The following is a 24992-nucleotide window of genomic DNA, read 5'->3' as shown; positions in this document are numbered from 1 at the left end:
TTCAGATCAAGCATGCCTTTCAGAATTTTCACAGGGATGAAGATAAAATTTTTAATGTTCAGATCAACGTCTTACAAATTACGCATTTTCTGTATTGAAAAAATCCAAAATGCGTTCCTTTGAGTAGCAAACAAAACAATGCTATTTATTTGCCCATTCTTTATTCTTTTATAAATAATAATTTAAACTCCACAAAGCTTTTCAATTCACTGAGCAGAGATTCCAAACAGTGCAGGTGGCTGGCTGCTAGACTGCAGTTTTCCGTAAGCACCAAAGTAACAGCAGGGACAAGTGATGCTCGTTGATTGAAGTCAGAGGCACAGTAGTGTAGTTCTAGGAGAATTGCTCAAAAGCATACAGCAAGTTTAGCTGGAAAAAGGCATAATGCTGACAATGCTTTATCAGATTTTAAAAGCCTTTGGAGAAAAGATCTCATGAATTTACATAGTGTTCAAGGAAAACAAAAATGTAAGCTTAGCATAGACTTGAAACTTTGTGTTACATGGTCTTTCCGAAGGTTATTAAAATGAAGCTGAATGAAGCATTAGTAATGCTGACACTGCTGTGTGATTGGTTATTATGCTACATGAAGACTTAGCTTTGGAAAACTAGCGAGGTTTTCTCTTCTTTAGGGAAATAAATGTGTATGAAGTAGATTTAAAAAAGTTTAATGAGCTGATAAAGCAAAATCAAACACTGAGTGTCAACTTTTATACTAAATTAATATATTAAATATAAAGCAAGTATAAATGTATAAGAAAAATGGGAAACGCTATTGCATATTTATAAAAAATATCAGAAGCCATCCTGGTTGTCTTGCAAGAAATTATATTTAGAAGGCTAAAATCATTTATATATATACCAAATAAATCTATGAATATAACAATAGATAGGAACAGTATATAAATATGGCATATTTAAATATTTACATATATATGGAAACTAATCAAAGTGGTGCTGTAAGAAGGAAATGTCTGTTATAAAAATCAGATTCAAAATTTTGTATATGCCCATCTGCATTACATGATTAATTATCAACTTGCATCTTCCATAAACTACTTAACAACTTTAAAATTATCATTGCATAGACTTACTTGACAAATATTACTTAATTTTGCATTCCACCTCACAGTAGAAACTATCATGATAATGATACAAAAATAGTAACTCAGAGAGCAGTAGCCAGCTGTACTGCCCTTCAAAGTTTAGTCCCTGACTTCCTGCTCTTAGGAACAAGAAAGATATTGCCATCTCTAGTTTGCTGCAGTGAATATTCACTAGGAGAGTAAGGCTTTCCATCTTCATCACGTAGCATGCTGAAGACCTCGAGGTACAAGGTGGTAAATTGCTTTTTCATTTGATGAAGGCTCCTGTCATGCTCTCCTTTTTCCTTAAGCAATTTCTCTTTCTCATCTTTTAGGTTACTCAAATCATGCTCCAGTTCTACTATATTTTCCAGTTTTCTTTTACGGCAATTTTGAGCAGCCACTTTGTTCTTGCCTCTCCTGCGTATATCTCGAATAAGGGTAAGCTGGGCTTCATTGAACTGCTCCTTAGACATCATTTCACTGAAGTCCGCAACAGGGAGATTGATGATTTTTTCAACAGGAAAAGGGATCTGCAGAGCTCGTGCTCTTTGCTCATCTCTTGTGAGATGAGCTTCAAGGCGGCTTGGAGGTTTATCTTTTGTGAATGCAGCTTTGGGTTGGCTGGGAGCCAGAGGGGGTTCTTTCTTTGGTGTGGTTGTGCATGGCAAACTTGGTGTTTGAGTGTTTGGCCCTAAGGAAGAAAACACCTGATCCTGGAGGTGCAAAGAGTACACACTAGCACTGCTTGGCAGCATACTTCCAGGAGCACTATCCAGGTCTTCCATTTCAGAATCACTGCAACCCAAAGTCTTATCTGCATAGGCAGATGATTCCACAGAGTGTTCCGGCGATGCTACGCTGGAACTTGCATTCAGTGAAACACCAGAGTCAGAATCGTTACATTCTGCTCTGGTCCCTGAGTGGCTGCCATTAAAAGCTTTACACAGTGCGAAGTCAGAAAGATCAATAGGTTCACTTAGAATCTCTGCCAGGGATTGACTGATAGTGTTCCTTGCTGCTGCATCACCGTTCGCCTTTGTATCAATAAAGGTGGTGTAGAAATCCTCACAGAAATCGGGGTTTGAAGGGGACGTGTCATTTAAAGAGTTCACACTCAGCGGGTTGGTGTCTTCTGGTGGCAAAATGCCCGAAAAGGGGCCCTCCATACCATCCAGGAAATCTGGACTGCAGTTAAGTTCTTTTTTCAGTACAGGTAATGAGCTGCAGTAACTGTAGCTGTTGTGCATCTCTGCTGGCTTGGTTTCAGGGCTCGTGACTGTGCTCACCTCAGCCAGGTTATCATTTTCAATGTTCAGGCACTAGATGAGAAATGCAAGGGAGAAGTTGAGCAACACGTCTCCAATTGATAAAACCCTTTTCTACAACCCACAAGCATTAAATGGCAATCAGCATAGACACAAAGGGGTTTTATAACACTGCTATAGTCTAGATGACTACAGCACCCCTGTACTGTGGAGAGGCAATCAAGGAAGATGACAGATACCAAAGGAAGGGCACAACATAACTTGTTCTAGACAAAGCTGCTTAGACTAAGAGAGCAGAGCCTCTCAAGCTCAGAGCAAGATGCTGAAGATACCCATTCCAATGTGTTATGGAAACTGCATGGAGGCCCTCCTGTTCTGGTAACTGCTTGTGGGGATCCTGGAGCTGCCAGGTCTGAACTTCTCACAAGCACCACTGCTAGGAATGGCATGGGTACAGAAATGTGGAATTCCTCAGTAAGACTTAATGAGCATTTATACTAAACAATTACTTCTAACACTATTGATTTCATGTCGCAGTTCCTCAAAAGCAAGATTCTTCTAGGATTTACTGAATGAAGTAGCTGTTCAGCAGAGAGAAATGTAATTCTTGGTGAATAAGAACAGTACTAACATGGAGCCTGGCAAACACACTTTTGCTCAGCTGGCTAACACCACCCTAACAGCTGGCATCAGACTGCTCCACTGATGGGCTTTCACAGGCTACAAGAACAACTTTCCAATGGGGTGGGGCACTTGCTTAACTGAAATTGAAATAAGCAGGCCTGCTGTCCCCCAGGAATCAGGTAATTATCAAAATGATTCTGTTTCTCTGAAGAAGGGTCCACACACTGATTACTTAACTAGAGGTTGTTCAAGGTTTAAGCTAAGATTTTGAACGTGAGAGCTCTATTTTTCCATTTCTCTACATAATTTGTAAAAGGCAGTGCCCTCCATTTAATTATCTTTTTTTTTCCAGAAAATTATTCACTTACTATTCAGAATTACTGCAATAAATTATTTTAGTTTGGTTTTTTAATGTATTTTCACCATCACTGCTGCCTCTTCACAGCCACTTGCCCTTGTTACTTATGTGGGTCCTTTAAGCCTAACACAGTAATCAGGTTAGAAAACTAGAAAAATATAAAAAATATAAAAAGATGAAGGGAAAAGGTAGAATGGCAGGAAAAACTCAGTTCCTGCAAGTTTTTCACTTAATTTTTTTGAAATATGATTCAGATCATATCAGCAATCTGAAATATGATTCAGCGTATCAGCAATCATCTCTTGTATTAATAGCATAAAGTAGAGCAGCATCATGCTGGAAAGCATGATAACATTCTACAGTATTATATTTGAAAATAAATTTATTCAATTTTATAGTCAAATATAAGGGAAATAGAAATATAAGGATAGGCTAAAAATCCCTACATATCCTCTGTATTAGCAAAGTGATTTTTTTGTTCTTTTGAAATATCCAGTTCGTGTACATTACACAAGTTTTTCTTACTGAATATATATAAACAGCATTTATATAAATATACCTGACTCTTTTGTGTACCTAAATATATATTCTATTATCAGCTTTAAAAAAAACCTTTTCCTTAGATAAAAGTTGAAATCAAAAGTAATCATATTCACACAGACACTGCCAAAAAGCCCCCTACTATTTAAAATAACACTTGTGAAAACAATTCCTGTTGTAGATCCATGACTCAGAAGTGTCCATTTTTGAGCAGCTGAATTTTAACCATGATCACGCTGTTACAAGTTGCACACAGAGGCAAACAGTGACTTGCTAAACAAGAGGAAGTTTTGACTGAGAAGTTTCATTAAGGCTTATCCATAAACAACTCATTTCCTTCTTCCTACATGTTTTTCAAGATATTATTTTTGAAAAAATTAAAGCTCATATTGTTATAAGCACCCTACAGGTGTAGAACCCGTCATTATCACCATCTGTTCAGATGCTATTGTACTGCCTTCTCCAAAATACTATAGTCCTCCAAAAATATCATGCTTTGCTTTTCAGGTGCTTATCATACTAACCTGTAACTCTGGAAGGGACAATAATTCTTCCCAAACTTGCTCTATGTTCTGCATATTCTCTGCATCAGTGGTTGGAACTAGATCAGGGGATTCAGGTGGCTGAGCTTGATCAGAAGAAATGAAGGCTGGGTTGCTATTGACCTGAGCAGGAACCAGTGACTGAAATGTAGCTGAAGAAGCCTGAAAAGTTTAAGCAAAAAATTAAAAAGCCAAACAAAACAATGATAACTAAAAAACTCATTCAAAAAACTAGATGTGCATTTTCCAAAGCAAAAAATCTAGCTTTTGGAGTTCTACCATTTCTGCAGAACAAACAGGTATTTCTTAAGAAAAGCTTCTTTTTTTGTAAATAATGGAATAATATAAAAATAGGCTCAAGCCTACTCACTGCTTTCTATGCCAGCTGGAGCCAGCTTGAGGAAAATACTCAGATCACAAATCAAGTCTTATGCTGAAGACAAATCTTAGAGAAGATGTGAGACTGACCCTGTGGAAGACCACCCATGAAACCACGGTACTGTGCATTTTTACCTCATGCTCATCTATAAATGGGAATGCTTCTGCCAAGAGCTGCATGCAGTCATCAAAGGACAAGGCCTCTGCTTCTGGTTTTGAAGGCTCTGTGGCCTAAATAGGAAAGTTATGAAAAAAGGTTACTGCGTCTTTGAATAACTGAGGATCTTCCATTACAGCAACACACGCAAATTCATTTTAGGCAGCCACGAGTATCATGCTTCCTGTGAACGGAAAAAGGGTTAAACACACTCAGAACACTGAAGTTTACCTGTGAGAAAACACCGGATGGCTCAGTATCTTCTGACTGAAGGCACTGAGCTGGCTGCACAGGAACAAATTCACCTGTCTCTTCGTCTAACTCCAGCTGAGCCAGCAAGGCTTTCTCCTGCTCTTTTTGGAGCTGTTCTTGTCTTTCCTTTTCAAGTTTCTTCTGTTTCTCGAGTTCATACTCCTTCTGTCGCTCACTAAAATCAAAAACTTCACGTCTTGCCCCAAGGTCTATATCTTGCCTCCAAAGGATGTCGATCAAGTTCATGTCCTGCAACAGAAGTGCTTTTTTAAAGTAAGTTCCTCCCCAGCAGACCTGGTTTAGAACAACAGCAAAGCTTTAATCTCTGTGTCAAATAGGTAGACTTACGTAACTGAAACTTATTCTCTTAATCCTACAAAATTACCAAAATAAAATATGGTTCTACATGACCTTTCTGAAGTGTGTGACCTGGTGCTTTGGTTTCTGTGGCCCACACACAGGCTCATAGAAACCGAGAATTTATTACAACTGGTAAGGTAATAAAGGAACTAGCCAGAGGATAAATATATTCTTCTTTTTCAACTTAGAAAAAATATGAAGATACAGAATGAATTTGTCACAAAGAAAGTAATTTTTATGAGAAAAGAGAGAAATTGGGAAGTTTGACCGTGCACATTGTTTTCCACATGTTCTCGTAAAACTGCAAAAGCTGACTAAGAAACATGATGGAGGCTTCCTGAAGTAACAATAATAGCCATCCTGCAAAATGCATTTTGGAATATTAATGATCTTAAAGATCAGCAGAACAGAGCTTCAGAGATGGCAGAGAATCTGGTTTCAAAGACACCAAGTGACATAACATCACTAGCACTCAAGACAATTATTAAGACTTTTACTAGAAATTGTAATTTAAAGCTTAGTCAGTGTTGATGTTCTAAATGTGGTTGGTTTGGAGCAGCTGAGTATAAACAGTGGTCGCAAGGTCTCAGATACTGTTAACCAGTTGGCCCCTGGCTCATCAGAGTCCACTGTTGTCAGACAGCTAACAATGACCTAGATTTCTTGGAAATCAGTTGCCCTTGCACCTGTAGTGTTTCAGGAGACAAATGAAATTCTGCTATTTAGGAAAAAGCAATTGTTTGATACTATTTGCTTTGTCTACAAATACTTTTAATTTATTGCATCAGGGGTTTTTATTGGGGGAGGAGGGCAAGGGGGTTAGTAGATTATTTTATTTTTGTTTTTTACTGTTCAAATAGTCAATATTTTTAGGGCTGAAGTCTAGAGTATTTTCTTCTATGAAGAAAACCTAACATCCAAAATTTATCAATTTGTATGCCTGCCGATATAGAATTTTATTACTTGGTAGCCACATTTCTCAACCAACCAACCAGCCAACCATTCAGCTGGTGCCTGGAAGGTTTTGATTTTACATCATGTTTCATTATGCTTAAAATTACCCTTTGGGCAGCATGTGAAAATAATGTTCAGTGTTGGTCATCCTCATCAGATTAACACCCTACAAGTAATACACCAAACACTGCATTTCATTTAAACAGAACCTTCCTGATTCACTCAGCAGCTCTACACCCAAGATACAATTTTTTTGCCATCGTATCAAATTAAAACATTCCCTTCTCTCTAAAGGTTATTTTCAAATAGAAAAGCAAAGTAACCTGCATGCCAACTCACGCTGCCATTCAAAATGATCATGTCTGTACAACAGCTATGGCAAAAAGCTTCAGGCCAAGTCCACATTTGAACAAACCAATTCAGTGTCCTCATTTCACTTGGCATGAACGACTTCTATTAATAAATTAAAAAAATGTATTTTTACTAAAATTGGGTAACTACATAAAATATCTTTGTGTAACACAATGCAGGCACTTCCAAATCTAAAACATATTTAATATACCTTGCTGGGAGACACCAAACTCAGCTTTAATGGCCAGCAATGAAGAAGCTGAAATTATTACAGTGGCTGCCCAAGACAATGTTTGTTTTTTCCAGATTGGCAGGGTAAAACAAACTAATTAAGTTCTGCAGTAATTGGAGATACTGCAATATGGTATAGCTTCATTAAGGGCCAGTAGTTTACCAGCTGCTCAGTGTCTCCTTCTGCAGCAGATCCAAAAGTGCTTCCTAGTCTCTGAGCATTTGCAATATGTTCTGGATAAAACTGCAGGATCTGGATTTTAGGGCTCACTTCTGAATTATTCATTTACAAAGCACCATTAAAAATGTGACTCAAAAGATTTTTTTGTGTGTGCCTGTGTGTATATAATGCAGAAAGCTGTGAATTAGCAGAGCTGCTTTCCTTTATGAGCTGCAACAGACTGCTGTACAAGAATATCAGAACTGGTGCTCAGTTTCAGGTTAAACCATGAAAAACAAAAGTGAACAAAAAAAAAGAGCTACAGAAGGCAAAACACATTTTCCTTAAGAAGAGAATCCACACAGCCTTAGTACAAAAACACAAGACCCAGCTATTACATGTGTCAGCCATTCTACTGATTCATGATCGAAGTAAGTAGCTTTGGGTGCTGCCTCCTTTGTGGGATGAGATGTCCCCAAAGACACCAGCCGACCAAAGAAAATGCTGTGGCTGTACACCACTGCCTCTGTGTGTGTGCAGCAATCAGTTCAGCAACCAGAATTCTTTTTTGAATGAATATGCTTGCCCGCTTATCAGGATTGTCAGGATCTTGAGCTGTTGTTTGATAAATGTGACAGCACTGATTGGCTTGCGTCACCATTTCTCAAGGGACCGTATTTAGGTCAGTGTTTTATCTCTGGCAAAGAGCTGAGCTCTGCCAAACAGTCTCATGCTCTACCCTGGAAGGCAATGCTTGTCAGGAGCATCTTTTTAATTTTATTTAGTTGTTGTGTTAGTGATGCTTAAAACCAAAAGGATGAGTTGTTTTATTTTTGTTACCACCATGTAACTAGAAAAGAGCCCTCCTATTTTCAGTTTGAAAAGGTGTACATAACTACAGCAATATTAGTCTTAACTTTGAATAACAATTCAACTAATTACTCTTTGCATAAATGGGCTACATGGAGGAAGTGTTCTTCTGGTCAATAAGCTGATATGTAGTATCTAACAGCACACTTGATTTAAATATTAACCTGCCACTTAAAACACTTATCTATGATTTCAGCCAATGCTTTTAGTAATACCGCCCTTTTCAAGAAAAATAATATTCTGGTCATTAGTCCAAAGCCTCAGATCAAAGTTAATGGAGTCAACATCGACTAGTGATTCACTAAGGAATGAATCACAACCACAAGCACGAGGTAGTGGCCAAGAACTCTTAAAAAAACCTTGCAGTCTAAAGCAAACATTTTGCAATTTTGTTCCTTTAGCCTCCCCACAGTCTTCCTCTTTAAGTTATTTCCCTGCCTTGTTGAACACCAGCACAGACATACACAGAGGTACCCACATAGGCAAGCATTCTACTTTCGGTTCATCACTGAAGCAATTTTCCCCTTCTACTGTGAAAGTATCCCAAAAGTAGCTGTGTACTTGACACCTGGAGTCTTTAAACTAAAGCTGTGAAAGGCTTTCCTGTGCAAGAGTGACCTGCTGGTTTTTAGGTGCCTCAACATAATGTGCTGGTCTCAGAAAGACTCATTTGGAGGGACAAGTGAGCACAGACTGGCATCCAAACTGGAACATGTGCACTGAGAGTCCTGTGAAAGATTCATCTGACCCAGAGTTGGCTGCTGCCCTGCAGAGCCAGGCTGACCACTTCCCTGAATATCAGACACATTTACTGCAAAGGCACAGCCTCATGTGACAGCCTCCACAAGTGCCCGCTTGTTCTTTCCTCTGTTGTGCAACTCCTTGGATTGCATCAGAGGAAATGATGGGTTTGGCAGAGCCAAGAGGCCGCGCAGGAAGAGCCAGGCCTGTGCCCAGGAGGGATTGCAGCTGCGGTGCTTCCCCCGCGCCTGGAGCTCAGCTCCTTCCCGCTGAACACCAACGCCTAGGCCAAGGGCAAATACGTTATGGGATTCAACTTGTGTACCACTGCTGTCCAGCATTTTTAACTTCAGAGAAAATGGTACAGGTTTAAGATTTTTCCCAAGCAGACACACAGTGATTTGATTTTAACATTTTCTTTGCAATTTTGAAGACAGAGAAACAACTTCTCTCAACAGAAGACATGCTTTGCTTTCCCATGATCCATGTAAGCAGGAGGTGCCTTGTACTGATGGTTTGATTTTTCTGTTCATTTAGTGATATGTTCTTCCTATCACACTGATAGCTTACTTTGGACATACAAAGGCACTTTTAATAAGATAAACATAAATGTTAAACAATTCACATTAAGCCACCATCTGGCCCCCAATGGAAATTTTCATGTTTTAGATTTACATATCAGCATTTGCCATCTGGGCAGAGTCTGTTATACATTTTATGAGAAAATCTCATTGTAAAGTTTGACAATTAACTCTTATTGCTCCTAAGCAAACATTTGCAGAAGGGTAAACAAAGGAAAGAGACCCTGTTTCCATGTTACTTTCACAGACTGACTTCCGTGCTTTAAACAAAATGCTGATCTTTTGTTTCATCCCTGTCTGGTTTATCTGACTGGTTTTGGTGTTGTTTGGAATATAAGCCATTTACAGGTAGCATTGCTAGAATGGAAACATCCAGCACCCCAAGTGTCAGCAGAGAAACAACATGGTATCTCAGCACCTTCAACCCACTGTAAGCTATCCCCTGGATACAGAGCACATTGTGGGGTTTGTGCATTTACCTCTTAAAATCATGCCTTTTGCACCATAAACTGAGATAACGTGAGCAGAATCTCTCACCAGACAAGGATTTGTTTTCCTTTCCCATGATCTGTTAGCACCTAACCCCAAGAAGACAGATGATTTCACATGCCAGCATGAGGCAATAGAAGAGCACAGAAGCAATGGCCATTGCATCCAGCAGGGAGCTCAGACCAGCACCGCACAAGGAGCAGGAAAGCATTCCTACACCTTACTCACGGAGACAGGGCAAAGTATCCCTCAATTCTTATCTGTTTTCCAGAAAGTGAAGGGAATGAACAAAAAGGCACCTTACATTTTTGCTTTAATCAAAAAAACGTGTTGGAAGTGACGCAGGCGCAAGGACCCAAGATACTTCAAGGCAAGAATGAAAAGGAGGCCATCAAGTGATAAGGCAAGTACGAGAGGAGCTGGAAGCATCTGACCACTTAAGAAAAGCACAGTGGAAGCAACAGCTGAATGTCTCATCCTCTGGAGAAACCGATTTTTTTCAAGTAGTTTTTAAGAATTATTTATAAATAATTTAATGTTTTCAGATGATTTCTGGCATCTCTGTAACTACAGTTTCATTCTCTAAATCTTTTTCAAGGTAAGTTACTTTATTACAGCTTACAATTACAGAACAAAATTCTGGACACGTAAGCCTTACGCTTAAGAGAAGGCACAGAAAGCAGATGAAGTTAGCCCAACACCCAAACTTTTTAAAAACAATTGAGAAGAATGGGGGAAAGGGAATGACAGAAGTTATTTACACTGGCGGGCAGAGGGGTACAACAGCAATTTCAGACATCTGAATTCAGGGTTTGGAAGTGTGACAGAACAGACAGCTGTCAAACAAAGCCACATGACAGCAGCCTGTGATTTGTGAATACACAAGGTCAAATCCTGACTGCGCTGCAGAGCTGTCAACTCTACCATATTTTTCACCAAGACCTTCTAAGAAATCTGGGAGAAAACAAGGTGCTTGGATGGATGTAAGGGGGTGTCTTTTTTCTGTCTTTCATACCTGTGCCACCTAATACTGGTGGGACTGCACTGACACTAAACCAGTATGTTTTGACACTACACCAGTCTGCTTCTCTTTCTTTATGCCCATTTGCTCTTCCTGGTCCTAAAGTCTTTGGATGCCTGAGCCACAAAACACTCTTAAAGCCCTGGCAGGCGAACTTAACTAGGAAAGGACTCAAAAAGGGTTGAAAAGCCCTAGCTTTAAAGAAGTGATATTGCAAGAGAATTTTCACTCCCTGTCTGTAAAAATAAACCTGTTAAATGCTGTTCATGCTGACCATCCGTCTTGGGACATTCTTCTGCCCCAACAGAGCCAGATGAGATCAGTTCCTGAAATGTTAAGTGTATGTATGCAAATTTCTATTTTCTCCTAACACGCATCTCGTATTTCAAACTGTACCTCCCACTGTATTCCAGCATGCTTTCTTAATAAATGCAAAATTGCCAGGATCTACTCTTATAAATTAGATTAGTTGAAAAATTTCTTGGCTGGACTGTCCAGCATTCACAACAAGCCTTGTCTAAGGGCATCACTCTGACAAAGATGGGGAGAGGTTCTGCCTGGCTGGAAGTACAACTCTGGATACTACTCACCCACTCTCCCAACCCTCACTCCAGAAACAACTTCTCTCAGAGGTGGATTATTTAGGAATGGTATCAGCAAAGGCTAAGCCTGTACGTTATGTACAGCTCTCAACATGATGGCTTTCTTTTACACATCCCATGGCAAGCAAGCTTTGCAAACTGCCAGGGAAAAAATACACCTCATAAAAAATACACCCCATATAGTGAAAAGACAAGTTTCTTTAAGCCTGAAGAGCAAGAATGTAACTGCAATAAAAAATACCTGTTGAAGGCTGTTTATGGTCATTAAAGTACTAACTCAATTTCAATTCCCAGATCTGCAAAATCCTAATGCTAACAGTAAAGCAAGACCAAAGCAGGTAAAGAAAAACACCATCAGAAACACAGCAAAGAAGAGGAAAAGGAAGGACACAGAAGAGTTTACTTCTTCACTCTGGCAAGTCTTCTCTTTTTCTGCAAAATCAATCAATCCCCACCTCCCTGCCACTCCTTAAAACACTGGACATGTGCAAGTGCCTCACAGCACTCCCAGCCTGGGGCACAGCAGCAGGAGCAACACTCTCCTCTCTAGCTCATCAATCTCATCATCAATAGCCAGAAATACACATCTATGTCCTTTTCCTACCACATTTGGTCTGCCCTGAGGAGACCATTTATGGTACAACAGATCAGGCGATTCTTGCTCAGTGCTGCAGATCTTTCTGCAGAAGACTGTTTCATGATCTCAGACACTCCAGAGGCAGCTGTGCTTTTCTAAATTGTTTAATCAATACATATTTTAGATGGTAGGTTTAAAACAGTAGGAGTTTAATATGGAGTGCTGGTTTCCAGGGGCTGAATGAAGTCTAGACTGATCCCACCTCAACATACTTTAAAAAAAAAAAAATTCCAAACCCACTGTCTCATTTGCATGGCTTACAGAAAGCAAAATCTTGAGTCTGACATTAGTACTTATTTTCTTTGCCCAGTACCTGGTTTTTCCAAAGTTATCCTCTGGTACTGAGGACCAGATCAAACATGCATTGTGTATCTGCTCCAAATTCCCTTATTTATGCCTTAGTCAAAGGGAAAAGACAGAGTAAGGTTCAACATGGTGAACTGATGACAATGAATTTTTCTTGAATAAACTGAATTATGCCCATATTTATAAGTATTACCCTGGCTGCTCAGAACAAGCTAAAAATGTCCATGGTTGTCATCTCACTTCTTCAAACTTAGTCCTAAAACTTTTGACATCCCAGAGTGCTTTCTGGAACATCTGTATTTAAAGCAATGAGCCGTACATGTTTTCAGAGCTTTGCTGTTTTGGTTAAATGGGTTCTGTTTTTCCCTTTTCGGTCTTAATTATATTGTGTTAATCCAACTATCACTTTTCCACAGTATATTTGGCTGGTAGTGCTGCAGTCCCTTCCACTCAAATTCTGGATCCCTCTTTCAGCTTAACAGAGTTATTGACTTGCTATTTCTTTATCTTGCATCAGCAGCATTCCAAAGTTAAGTCAATAAGCACAAAAAGTTAATATGTATTCAAGTTAAAATCTATTACACAAGTTGCATAATAAAATTGGGAGGCTAGCAAAAATACAGGATTGTTTTCTAAGACTGGGTTAGTCTGTCTATTTGTTTTTGCATGCTTGATACATCAACAAAATTCTGCTGTGCTGCCCTAACAAGTAAAGTGAGTGATTCTGCTGTGGCCGACTTTGTAGCTGCTGTCTAAATCACCATGTACTGCACCACGTAACTCCATTTTGAAAGGCATTCAAACAGCAGCCATCTCAGATAGACCAGCTTTTCCTGAAATGAAATACGACTTTAATGCTTTATTTATGTTTGCGTTTCTTTTTTTCTCCCAAGTTAAAACTGCATCATAATAAAACAGGCATTTATTGAATTTTGTCATTTATATGACAACAAAACCCTCCAATATGTAAAGAAATAATATAAGAAAAATACTGCTGATCTTTTAACCATAGGAACACAAAAGCCTTTGTGCCCCACTTTATTTTCTGTATTGAACCTACACTACTTGAAAAACAGCTACCTGTTAAATTATTATCTTCAAGCTATTCTGCTGTACCCAGCCAAACATGTACTCTGCAGACATTGCCACAGGATACTCACTAGTTTATACACAAGAGGATTTGTTTATAATAATGGCTCAGTCATCTGGGAAACATGATGCAGTCAAATTACAGCACATTCTTTTGTCCAATGAAACAAATCAGGAAGCAAAAGGAACATAGGGACAGAGAAAAGAACCTAAACGACTGCAAGTAACATCTATTAAGTTGTATAAATCTTGGATTATAACCTATTAGCCACTATTCTTGCTTCATACATTTTGGAAAAGCAGGTTTCAAACCAACATGAAAACTGTGTGTTTGTTTGAGGGTCCATATATTCTCCAGGATTATTCAGAATCTTCCTTGTACTACACATTTTGACCGCATTGGCACCTTAGTGTAAGGACCCCATTTCCAGCTGTCGTTTTGCTGATGGCTGGGCAAGTTACAGGGACAGCACCAGCTGGGTCACTGCAGCTGCACCATGGCCTGGATGTGGACACTGCGTGCTCTACACATCTTGTCGACTTCCACCTCACGATCTCACAAGCAACTTGCTTTGCTATTGTTTGTGGACCAAACTACAATGGCAAGCAACTAGACTGTCTGGGCGAGTTAGAAAGCAATGAGGTTCACCCAGTGTCCTGCCAGCACATACCCAGCAGCCCCCTTTCACAAACACAGACATCTACTATGGCTGCATCAAGGAAATTCCATACGAACACCTCATCAGCCAAGAGTACTACCTAAGACTAAAAGCTTAAGAATAGGGTTATGTTGCAGGGAATAGTGTTTGCTCCAGATGTGCCCACATCTGGCAGAGTACACAGGTACACAGTTCCCACTGCAGTCTGTGGGGCACAGGTGGTAAATACTCTTGTGAGTCAGTCCTGCAATTAACGTGCCCTTTTCACATACATAATCCATATAGATTGTGCTGGGAATTCATTGTCAGTGCACAGTTCTGACTAAATAAGCAGGGTCGGGGGTTTTTTTGGAGTGTTCAGTCTCTAATACACTTATTATTTAGTTTTTGCAAGGGGAAAAGAAACCAAACCCAGGAAAGAGATCAAAAATACATTGCTATTCAACTGCTCACCACTGGGCAGTACAGAATTGTAACAGATTTGAGAAAGGTATACCCAGTAGGGCACATTTTAGCTGTGCTGGCAAGATCTTTCCAAAAGAGTAATTCACGGTTAAATGACACTATGAATTTAGTTTGACACTGTGAACAGCCTTCATTAGTCACATACTTCAGTCAATAATAATACCATTCAACTGTGAACTGATGACCAAAACCACCCTCCCTAAATTTACATGATGCATCCTAGAAATCATTATTTAATTTGCATTAAAGGAGTTTGTATAGCTTTTCCCCTTTCTCTAGCCACACCAAGATACATGAATTATCCTTTCATAGAATGAAGCAAGGGTAGATTTTACTAATTTTCTTAAGCACTTGTAATCCACACATTTATCTGCAAAAAAAGCAAGCCTCTAGAAGTCATGGGCCCCCACAAAGGCTTCAGGAAGCTCTTTCACATGAAGGTCCTGCAAAGTTAAACAACTAAATCAGAAAGCCCAATAAGGCCCAACAAGTCAGGCACCCATATGTCAATTTATCATTTCTGTCCACAACGACAGCTTTTGCTTAAAAAAGGAAAACCCACTGAGGAAGTGAACAATAACTGGGTAGAAAACTAAAGCTTTGTCTGTGTGGTGCATTCCAGCTCTCACTTTTCAATTTATAAATTCTGAAAGCAGAAGGATCTAAATCATCTTCCAAGGCATAAACCAGAGTAGGTAAATGGTTTTATACCTCTTGCCAAAGTAATGCTCAATATCTTCAAAAGAGCAACAAAACTGCAGAACTCAACCATCAGTAACTGTGTCATTCCATCCAAATCAAGAGCCTCCACCACCCACCACTTTTCTTGGGGCTTCTTCCATGTCTGTCCCCTTGGACTATACAGTAGATTCATAGCCCATTTTATCAAAAAATAATTCTATGGGTCTGACCTTAGTGAGAGTTTTTCAGACTAATTTGAAGCACTCCATTAACAGTTTTATTATTTAAGTGGCTTCCACTCTTCCCTTTGCCAACAAAAAGAAACTTTGAGAGATGAAAGATGTCTAGAGACGTACACGCTAGCTGTCAGCTGAGCAAGGATTCCCAAGAGTGGTCAGTGAAGACTAGACTCCTGAAGTAGTAGATGACAAAGGATCACACATTCCATGGCACTACAACATTTCACTTGAGTCACAACAATTCATACTAGTTGAAGAATTAACCTGATAACATTCTAGTTCAAATACTAAAACCAAAATAGAAAGCACAGTATCAGAAGTCACTGCGCTGTAATTCTCTGTTACAACCTACACAGCTATAAGGCACATAAATATGATGTGCATTTCCAGAACCAAAGAATTAAATTTAAATAATGTGGAAGACCACCTGTCAGAAATCACGTTTTAGATTCAAATGTAAGTTCTAGTTTTCGTATTATGCTATCATTTGATTTATTTTACAAATATCAGTGAGACAATCTTCCAGGAATTCCTCAGCTGACACAGATCTGCTCAAGACCCATCTACAGGAGAAACAAAGCCCAGCGTGAATACAAGTCCGTGTTATACAACAGAAAACGTGTTCCTGCATCTCATGTCAAGTAATACACAGCAGATTGCATCAGGGTCTACAGCACACTTGTACCAAGGACACTTCATGACTCCATGATGCAGTCATGACTTCATGACTTCATGTCTGCACTGGTGCAGACATACCAGTGACTCCTTCTGTGACAGCGGTGAAGTCGAGCATTAGTGTCACAAACTGGGATGGAATAGTCCCACTGACAGATCTTGGATGACCTCTGCTGCTACAGTCTCCATGCTCTCCTTCCAGCCATGAAGCATCTGAAAATCTTACCCATCTGAGCTGAGCTGCACCAGCCTTTAGAGCCACTCACTCATCCCTGCCATCCTCTCTTGTCCATTGTTCTGCTACCCAGCTGATTGTGGAACACGTCATCTCGTCACATAACTGCACACAATACAACTGGAAATACCCTGATTTAGAACAAAATTCAGTCTTCTTACCCAACAGCACATAACTCAAGCAAACAGTTCCTGAAGGCAGAAAGAAGAAATGATAGCGTGCCCACGCCCAGGCGGCCAGCTGCAGAGCAAACTTTACAACTGGCCACCTTACATGGGAGCAGGCAGCATTCCGAGCAGCAGACCTGCATCAACCACGTGCTGCCTGAGAATTCTGAACGGGGATCTCCCACTGGGAAACCCAAGCAGCACAAGAGTTGTTCCACTATAATTACAGCAAGAAGTAGGAAGATACTAATTTTACCACAAGGTTTCAAACAAACAAAAACCCCCAGGATCTTTTTATCATCTCTTTACAGCTAAACGGTGGTGATGACCTAAGCAGGAAGCAAATCAAAGTCATAGCAACTTTTCACATAACTCAGCTGTTGAAAAGCCACTGCTTTAACATTTTGTAGATATTAATTTTCAAACACAGCAAATAGACACACCCTTAATCATAAAACAAACGTCCTCTTACAGGCACACTATCAACCAAGCTCCTTCTGAGTCAATTTCTCAATTATGCAAACTTTGTTTCGCAAGCTGTCTCCACGACTGGAATTTTTGTTATACTTACAAGAGACAGCATGTAAAATCAATATAGCAAACAGCAATAAAACTTTGAAACTGCAAGACAGAAGTAGTGGCATGGACAGAAAGATTGATATCTTTACATTTCATAGCAATACAGAAGATACTTCCTTAAAAGGTTTTAAAGAGATGGTTTCAAACTGATCTTACATAACTTGTTGCTGCAACTTCAACCTTAAAGGAACTTTCTTTTCCTTTCTCTTCTCTTTTTTAACTATATTGCTAATAATAATACTGCAGGAGTTAGGCTAAAAGTCTAACTGCAAGACATATACAAAGTTGTGTGGTTTCAACGCCCTCAGTACTGCAACAGCATTGACAATGAAGACATTACCTATAGGAATGGTTTAGTTTACATTTAAAGATAGAAAACATTAATAGTGATTTACAATACCTTCCAAGTAACTTTGCTAAACAAACACTGTTTTATATTCCCTCCTCCCAGTATAAAAACTGCAGCTAATCAGGCCAAAATCAGAAATCCGAACTGACATAATAAACTTCAACTGTATCTGTAGTACATAAATTGCAGACGCGTAAATTTTATTTCTAAGCTATACCCATTCTACTAGAGCTTTGCCAATAAGTACTTGTGCTAGGGTTTAATAATATACTACTGAGCAGCAGTTATACTCTGCTGGTAAGACAATGGTAACTTAACTTTGAGTTATTAACACTCTTATGATCTCCTAATAGCTTTCCAAGATCTCCAGAACAACATATGAAAACACCTGATTATTTTAAAGTGAATTTTAAAGTGAATATTAACATATAAATTAAGAGGCAAATACAAAGCCAATGTATTAACATGTTACATTGAAAAATCAATGTGTTACTTAAAGAAAACAGAGAAAATATTTCACCATGATTTCAAAATGGCATAGGACAGAAAACAGAAGATCCTTCATAAGATAAAGACAAATGCTCCTCTCCAAAGCAGTCAAATAATTAAACACTTTTATCCTTACTAAATGTTGTTACAGATTGCTTGGTTACCCAAATAAATATTTAATTTAAAGGTATGGTGCCAAATTAATACTTAATTTAAATGTATGGTTCTGAGAGACTTTGCTTCCATTTGAAATGGACACTGTTGGCATATGCATGTCAAAGTAAAACTGAAGTAATATTAAAACAAGATAATCTGCTGGGGAATGTATATTTTATTTCCTTATTTTAAAGAATGGTAAAGAAAAATTAAGAAATATGTATCTATAAATCATAAACAGTAAAATAGTTGTCCCTGTGCTTGCTTCACTACTGTGCTGCACAGAGCAGTAATACTGCTCTTTCACTTCAGAAAAACTTAAGTGCTACAAGATAATTAAATTCTTACTCCTGCCAATTAACGTGTGACTGTCACTAGCTTTGCTTTTCCTGCACAGAAAGCAGTTACAGGGTAGGAAAGCTAAAAGTACACATTGCCTATCTTTAATTGAAATGCATTTGCCGGTGTCTGTTTCAGATAACCCTTCCATGGTTTTCAGCAGTTTTATCCACTACAGAGAGCACTGCCGCCTTCAGCTCTTACCACTGGTTTAATTGTTTACCTTAATGAAACAAATATGCCATAAAAGAATTGCAGTTGAGCAACCCTGAGCGGCATTGTGGTTCACAGTATATCAGTCATCCTTGGATAACACAAATTCAAAGTCATGACTTCCAGCTCCTCCTCCACAACTTTTCATTGGTCCATATTCAAAGACATGCAGAGGTAGCGTGTTTTCAAAACCAATTAAACCTGTTTATTGCTGAAAAAGGACTAAGCCGACCAACGTGTTGTATTCCTTCCCCTTCACCTAAAGCAGCATTCTGTGGCAAAGTCCAACTTTGGTATAATAAACTGGGTCAGAAAACTGAACAGACTTCAAACACTTTCAAGTTTTCTAGGAATGTGCTATATTAAAACAATAAGTTACTGAGGGTTGGAATGAGATAGAGGCCAAAGCAAACTTTAACCAGGTGATTAACCTGGAGACTTTGCAGGACTTCTTGCTGGCTGTGACTCAATCAGCAGGGGATTAATATTTAATTCATGCCAATGGGTTACTGTCTGAACTTGCACTGCATTGGCCTCAGCCAAGACAATCACTGTAAATACATCACACTTGCACAAATTGGCCTAATTTTAGTGAATGGTTTAGTAATTTTAAAGCTTATCTTTATAATTGCAAAGAGGAAAAAAAAGGAAGAAGCAGTGTTCTAGGTACAAAAATCCAACTAATTTCTTCTTCACAATCAATCACACACCCAGTGTTACAGGTATGGGTACACTTGGCATAATTTACTGGCATCTTCATCTGGACTTTCTATATTTTCTCTTTCTCCCTCAAGTTCACCCTTTTCTGAGCCTGCAATTGACTATTTTCATTCTCCTTACAAAGTCTACTGCATTCCAAAAACTTTCAAAGACAAACTCCAACAGCTTTCACTGTTTTGAGTTTTCTTAGTTCTACTGAAGGAACAAGTACAACAAAATTTTACAACTATGTATGAAAAACTCAAGTAAGGAATAATATGAATTGATTTTACTTAGAACAAATACTTCACTTAGGTCCTTCCACTTCTAGTGTTCCTCAACATCACCTCACAAAGTCCAGCATGTTCCACAAAGGTATCTGACATTTTTTTAACAAAATAAGCATGTTCAAGATGCTATTGCTACATTCATTTCAGTCGGGATCATGAAAGTAGCAGTACCTACCAAACAAGTATTTTTCTGCTTTGCAAATTTAAGAGGTAAAGAAAGCAAAAGAAATCAAAAGGGTATTCATGTCTAACAATAAATACAATAATAATTTTCAACCACTTCCTTGTCTTTCAGGGTTATATATAACCGACTGCATTTTTATTCAGGATGAGTATTATACCATCTCTATTTTTTTCAATTAAAAAAGAAAAAAGTAAGAGACAGCCAAAATTTATTCTTGCCCATGAACATTAGCGGGAAGTGTACACAAACCTTCCTAACCGCCCACACAGTCCTATGAAAATTTCTCAAGTTCTTTAAAGCACACAAGAACATCCAGCTGCCTTCTACAGACAATGAGTGTTCTTTTTTGTTCCAGTTTGGTCTCTTTCAAACATTTCCCAATAAACTTTCAAAGCCAATCTCTTTTCCAACTTTGAGAGCTAAAAATTAATTTCTTCAAGTCAGATAGTCAGGTTTTCTGAGACAATGAACTTGCACTTCCCCCAGTTTCCAATACAACTAAGTTCTTGGTAGATTTTAAAGACAAGCTACAGAACAGGATTCATATGATGGATATTTACTACACTAATAACAGTATCCAATTAGCTGTTCTCCTCAATGGATTGACAAGATCAGCTCCTGCTAGGCTACGTTCATTCCAGCCAAACATGCTACACTGCATTATATCTAACACTGGCTTAACTGAAAGATATTCTTTTGTGAGTTTTGAAGGAAAGAAAGCTTTACCAATACAGCTCGATATCAAAGCGAGCACAGAACTACTGGGAGTGTCAAAATAAATGCATTTTTACTTAAGGAAGTGCTTGTGCCACCCTCTCATCTCCTTCCTCCAAACCCGTCCTCCATTTTAGTAGCTAACAATCTATTCAGAAATATGGGCATTTCTGAATCTTATCCACATACATACATGAATAGATATATCTACAAATATCTTGATCAGATATTCCTATTCAATAAAGTTATTAAATCTCATTATCAAGAAACAAACAAACAACAAAAAAAAAAACAACAACAACCCAAAAAGCTCTGAGTGGGCTACTTGTTTGACTTTCCCACAGAATCTGCCCTCATGTGGAAATGAGAGGCTATTAGAGAATAAAAATAAACCCACTCACTTAACAATTTAATACAGCAGGACAAGAAAAAGAGAAGTATGTGTAATTCCTCATTAAAGCCCTCTAGACTGAAGAGATCACACAAATTGAGCTGGAGACTCTTCAGGACAGCTCTCTAGGTAGAAAAACCCTAACAGATACACTTGCATGCACACTCAATTATTTGTCTACTTGGTTTTGCCAATTGTTGTAATTAGTCTTACTTCCACTCTAGTGTAACCCACAGCTTCATTATTTGTGTTGGAAAGGGAATTCTTTTTGCCCTCTTGTTGTGAGGGTCAAAATTTAATAACTAAGGAGCTTTTTTGAGCTTTTTTACAAGGTTACAAGCAACCATTTCAATAACTTCACATTTACTGAAGGGAACAGCTACTAAGTCCTGCCTTCACAAGTGTGATTTGAAACATCCAGACCATTTGTTCCATTGCAATCTTTTTTCTTGGATGGTTTGAGGTCCATGTAAGCAACGTTTCAGCTCACCTCTGTATACAGAGGTGCATCCTATTTCCAGGCAGGAAGGTACAACAAGGGAATACTTTTTACAAGAATATTGCAGGCAATAGCTCTGCTAACTCCCACAGAAGTATGTAGCTGAAAGCAGAGGTTTTACACTCTGGTTAAGGAGTTCGATCAATCGCTGCACACTCACCTTTACTGGAATGACAATTGCTACCAGACACACAGACACTAAGAACACCCTTCCCATCTGCTGCCTTGCAAAATCTGAGGGGCTAAATGAAATTGTGTTCCCCCTTGTTCATTCTGAGTGAACATTTTATGGTACAGGGTATGTGAATTTTCCATTTAATGAATACATTTAGAACTGTATATCAAACATCATGATAAGTTGCTATCTAAAAAACACAGTGCCTTTTCAGGCAGGTCTGCAAGAGAAGAAACCAGCAGCTGCTGAGCTCAGATAGGAAAAGTGTAACAGGTGGCTTAGTAGAGAGGGTCTGGCAAAGCAGGCAAACGAGTAACAAAAGCAAGGTTTCTGGAAGAGAAGTCACAGTGGATTGGTGAAGAAGGTACAAAAGCATACATGCAGGAATTGGTCTGTCAAGAGTCCCTTAGGAATGAGACCAAAAGTGCCTGGATAATATAGGCAAAACCAAATTCACAGGGTGTTTACGTAGCACAGGCCAAGACAGTGATTTTTGCTGCAGTATTTTCCAACAAACTGAGGAGGCAAGGTGGAGGTCATGGCTGTGCTACCCAGGGCTAGAAAAACAGATGGGCCAAGCAGAGCTATGAGCAGCCCAAGACTTGAAAGGAACTGTATCCAATGAACAGAAAAAGGTACATCCAATACTGCTAAAGTGATAGTACCTGTAGGAAGTACCCACTTATATATCCTAAAGAATGGACAATGTTAGATGAAACTCTACTGCATAGCGTATATTGCACCAACACACACTAGAAGACCGTCAGAACACTTGAGTCTTAATTTTGCAGTAAAAAAAGAATTAAAGTAGATCCAGAACAAGTTTTAAGTATTACCTCTTTAGACCTAGCACTTTGTTGATAAGGATACGTTTCTATTTAAAAGCCCAAGAAAAGCACAATTATATAAATTTATAATGGAGTTCAAGCATGTTTTCAGTTATTCACATAGCTCTTGTGCAACTAGTTTGCAACACAACAGTACTGAACTTCCCCAGGCTTCGAGAGAAGAGGCTCCACAGCACACGAGTACAAACCACAAACACCTCTGAGCCTCCAGGACATTCGCCCTAGGAGAGGCCAGCCCGGCCCCGTGCGCTCTGTGCCCAAAGCCCTGGCGGGGCGTTTCCAGCAGGCGGAGGTGCCGGGGCGCTCCCCGGCCGGGGCAGCCCAGCTCGGGCTCCTCGGGCTGCGTGTGCGAGGCTGATCCGGACCCGAAGGCGAACCCAGAGCCGCCCCGGGACAGCGCGTGGTTGTGCAACAGCCCCGTAGCGGGCCCGGGCTGCAGCAGCGGGAAGCGGCGGTAACTCACCCGAGTGCGGAACGGGAGCGCTCGGGCCCGCCGGGGGCAGCGACTCGAGGCTGCACCGGGTTTGGGCAGCCCCTCCGGCGCCGGCACCTCCCCAGCCGCTCCCTCGGAGGCGGCTCCGGCCCCTCGCCCTGCCCGGCCCTCCGCGCGCTGCCGAGGCTGCGGGCGGCGGCTGCGGGCGGCCCTCGCTGACCCCGGCCCGGCCCGGCCCGGCCCGGCCCCCCCGCGGGGAGCGGGCGGGGGCTGCGCGGCCCCGCCCCTACCGTGACTCAGCGCGTTCCGGGGGGCGGGGCGGCGCCACGTGCTCCGCGGGCTCGTGACGGGCGCCCCGCCCCTCGCGCCGCGCCGGCCGGGCCGCGCTGCCCGGGGCCGCGGGCGCCGCTCTCACCTGCGCGGCGGCGGCCGGCTCGATCTCCATGGCGCGGGGCCGGGGCGTACGGCGGGGCCGGCACGGCGGAGCCGGCACGGCGCGGCGGCGGCTGGCCCGGCACCGCCCGCCGCTTCTCTCAGCGCTGTTTGGGGACGGGGCCGCGCCGGGACGGTGGCCGCCCCCGCGCTCCGCTCCGCCCCGGCCCGGCCGCGCAGCCACTCAGCGCCGGCGGGACCCGCGGAGGCGGCGGCTTTCCCGGCAGTGGCGGCGGCCGTGCCGGGCACCCCGTCCGCGCTCCCGCGATCCAGCGCCCGCGCCCGCCGGGCAGCCCCTGCTCCGGGTGCCGTCGGTGAGTGGAGGAGCGCCGCTGCTCCGGGCGAGGCCGGTGCGTTCGGCGCTGGAGCAGGGAGCACTGCCGGCAGCCCGGCGGGCAGCGCGGAGGGACGGCAGAGCTCCGGGAAGAACCCCGTGTGCGCCGGCTGCCGCTGCCGGACAGGGGGTCCCGAACGAGCCGTCCAACCAGCCGAAAAAGACATCGGGAGATTCGGGGTCGGCAGACACGAAGTGTTTGGAATTGGTAGCTCCAGGCGAGGTTCCCCTCGGAGCGGCAGTGGTACTAGTCCTGATACCATTTTGTCAACTTTTTGCCTTTTTCGGCTATTTAATATGCAACACATATTAACAACGCGCCAGAGCCCCCAGCACTCTTCAGGAGTAAAAAAGCACGTGTCAGAGCATGGCCAGAAGTAAGGCGGAATGCTTTAGAGCCGATAGGCCACAGGCTGGCATCCTCACGCGTGTCAGAGTTACCAAGTTACTGCAGTGTCTTATCTTAAAGCACCTGTCATTATATGGTAAACTACATCACTCAGAGAGCAAGCTGAACTCCCATTGAAATGAGTTAATTCAGTGCACTGAATACCACTTTGAAAAGGGTCTGACTGCTGCCATTGCATGTGTAGCCTGGCTGACATTATATGACAATATATACCTTTCAGATGATCCTTCGGTCACTCCTTGAGCCCATTTCTGAGGCTACTTTCAATGATCTAATTGAATCAAATAGTGTGGAGTTAGGACACTCTTACTAAACCTGGTAAATCTCCCTATTCCTTTATGGGTGCTTAGTTTCTGTGCTTTGCGCTGGGTCTCTCTCAGACCCTGCTTTGGGTATGCACAGCTGCTGAGCTGTTAGTGCCATTTAAACAGAGCTAGGGTGAAGATCTCATTTTCAGGTTTGCCCTTCAAGGTGCAAGAGTGTGACTTTACAACTTAGAAACCGAAGCAGGCTGTTGGAAGTTAAAAAACTTCTTGAATGCAGCTGATGCCAGCTCCTTGAAAATTATGTTTTTATTAAGTACCAGCTTTTGACATTTTCAGTATTGTAAAAGAAACAATAAGTAGACCACCTTAGCACAAAAGGAGTAATACCCAATATCAGTTCATGAAAAATGTTGTGAAGCTATAAAAGTGTCTTTCCTACATGCTTTATTTAAAAGAAAACAAAATAAAAGAAAGTG

The 24992-nt window shown here is 40.9% G+C and overlaps 1 protein-coding gene across 2 annotated transcripts; it reads right to left on the bottom strand.

Annotated features, from left to right (window-relative positions):
* Positions 1 to 17: 17 nt before the first annotated feature.
* Positions 18 to 23508, bottom strand: NFE2L2 (nuclear factor, erythroid 2 like 2). 2 transcript variants are annotated; one of them, XM_032114667.1, is made up of 5 exons: positions 23491 to 23508; positions 5184 to 5453; positions 4931 to 5026; positions 4400 to 4579; positions 18 to 2407 (listed from the first exon to the last, which is right to left on the bottom strand). In XM_032114667.1, exons 2-5 carry the CDS (start codon positions 5448 to 5450, stop codon positions 1199 to 1201), a joined length of 1752 nt encoding a protein of 583 aa, XP_031970558.1. In that variant the 5' UTR covers positions 5451 to 5453; positions 23491 to 23508; the 3' UTR covers positions 18 to 1198. The 2 variants fall into 2 exon arrangements, with proteins under 2 accessions (XP_031970558.1, XP_031970559.1); XM_032114668.1 differs by lacking the exon at positions 23491 to 23508 and adding an exon at positions 23106 to 23321.
* Positions 23509 to 24992: the final 1484 nt, after the last annotated feature.

This window comes from Corvus moneduloides, chromosome 7, assembly GCF_009650955.1.
Source record: "Corvus moneduloides isolate bCorMon1 chromosome 7, bCorMon1.pri, whole genome shotgun sequence".
Lineage (NCBI taxonomy): Eukaryota > Metazoa > Chordata > Aves > Passeriformes > Corvidae > Corvus > Corvus moneduloides.
Note: the sequence above shows the minus strand (reverse complement) of the source record. Positions and strands in the feature narration are given on the sequence as shown.

Coding starts and splice junctions, on each gene's coding strand:
- NFE2L2 (XM_032114667.1), bottom strand. CDS start 5,450: ATGAACTTGATCGACATCCTTTGGAGGCAAGATATAGACCTTGGGGCA. Junction 4,580..4,930: donor CATTTATAGATGAGCATGAG/GTAAAAATGCAC, acceptor TAAACTTTTCAG/GCTTCTTCAGCTACATTTCA. Junction 2,408..4,399: donor TGTCCCTTCCAGAGTTACAG/GTTAGTATGATA, acceptor TTTCTCATCTAG/TGCCTGAACATTGAAAATGA.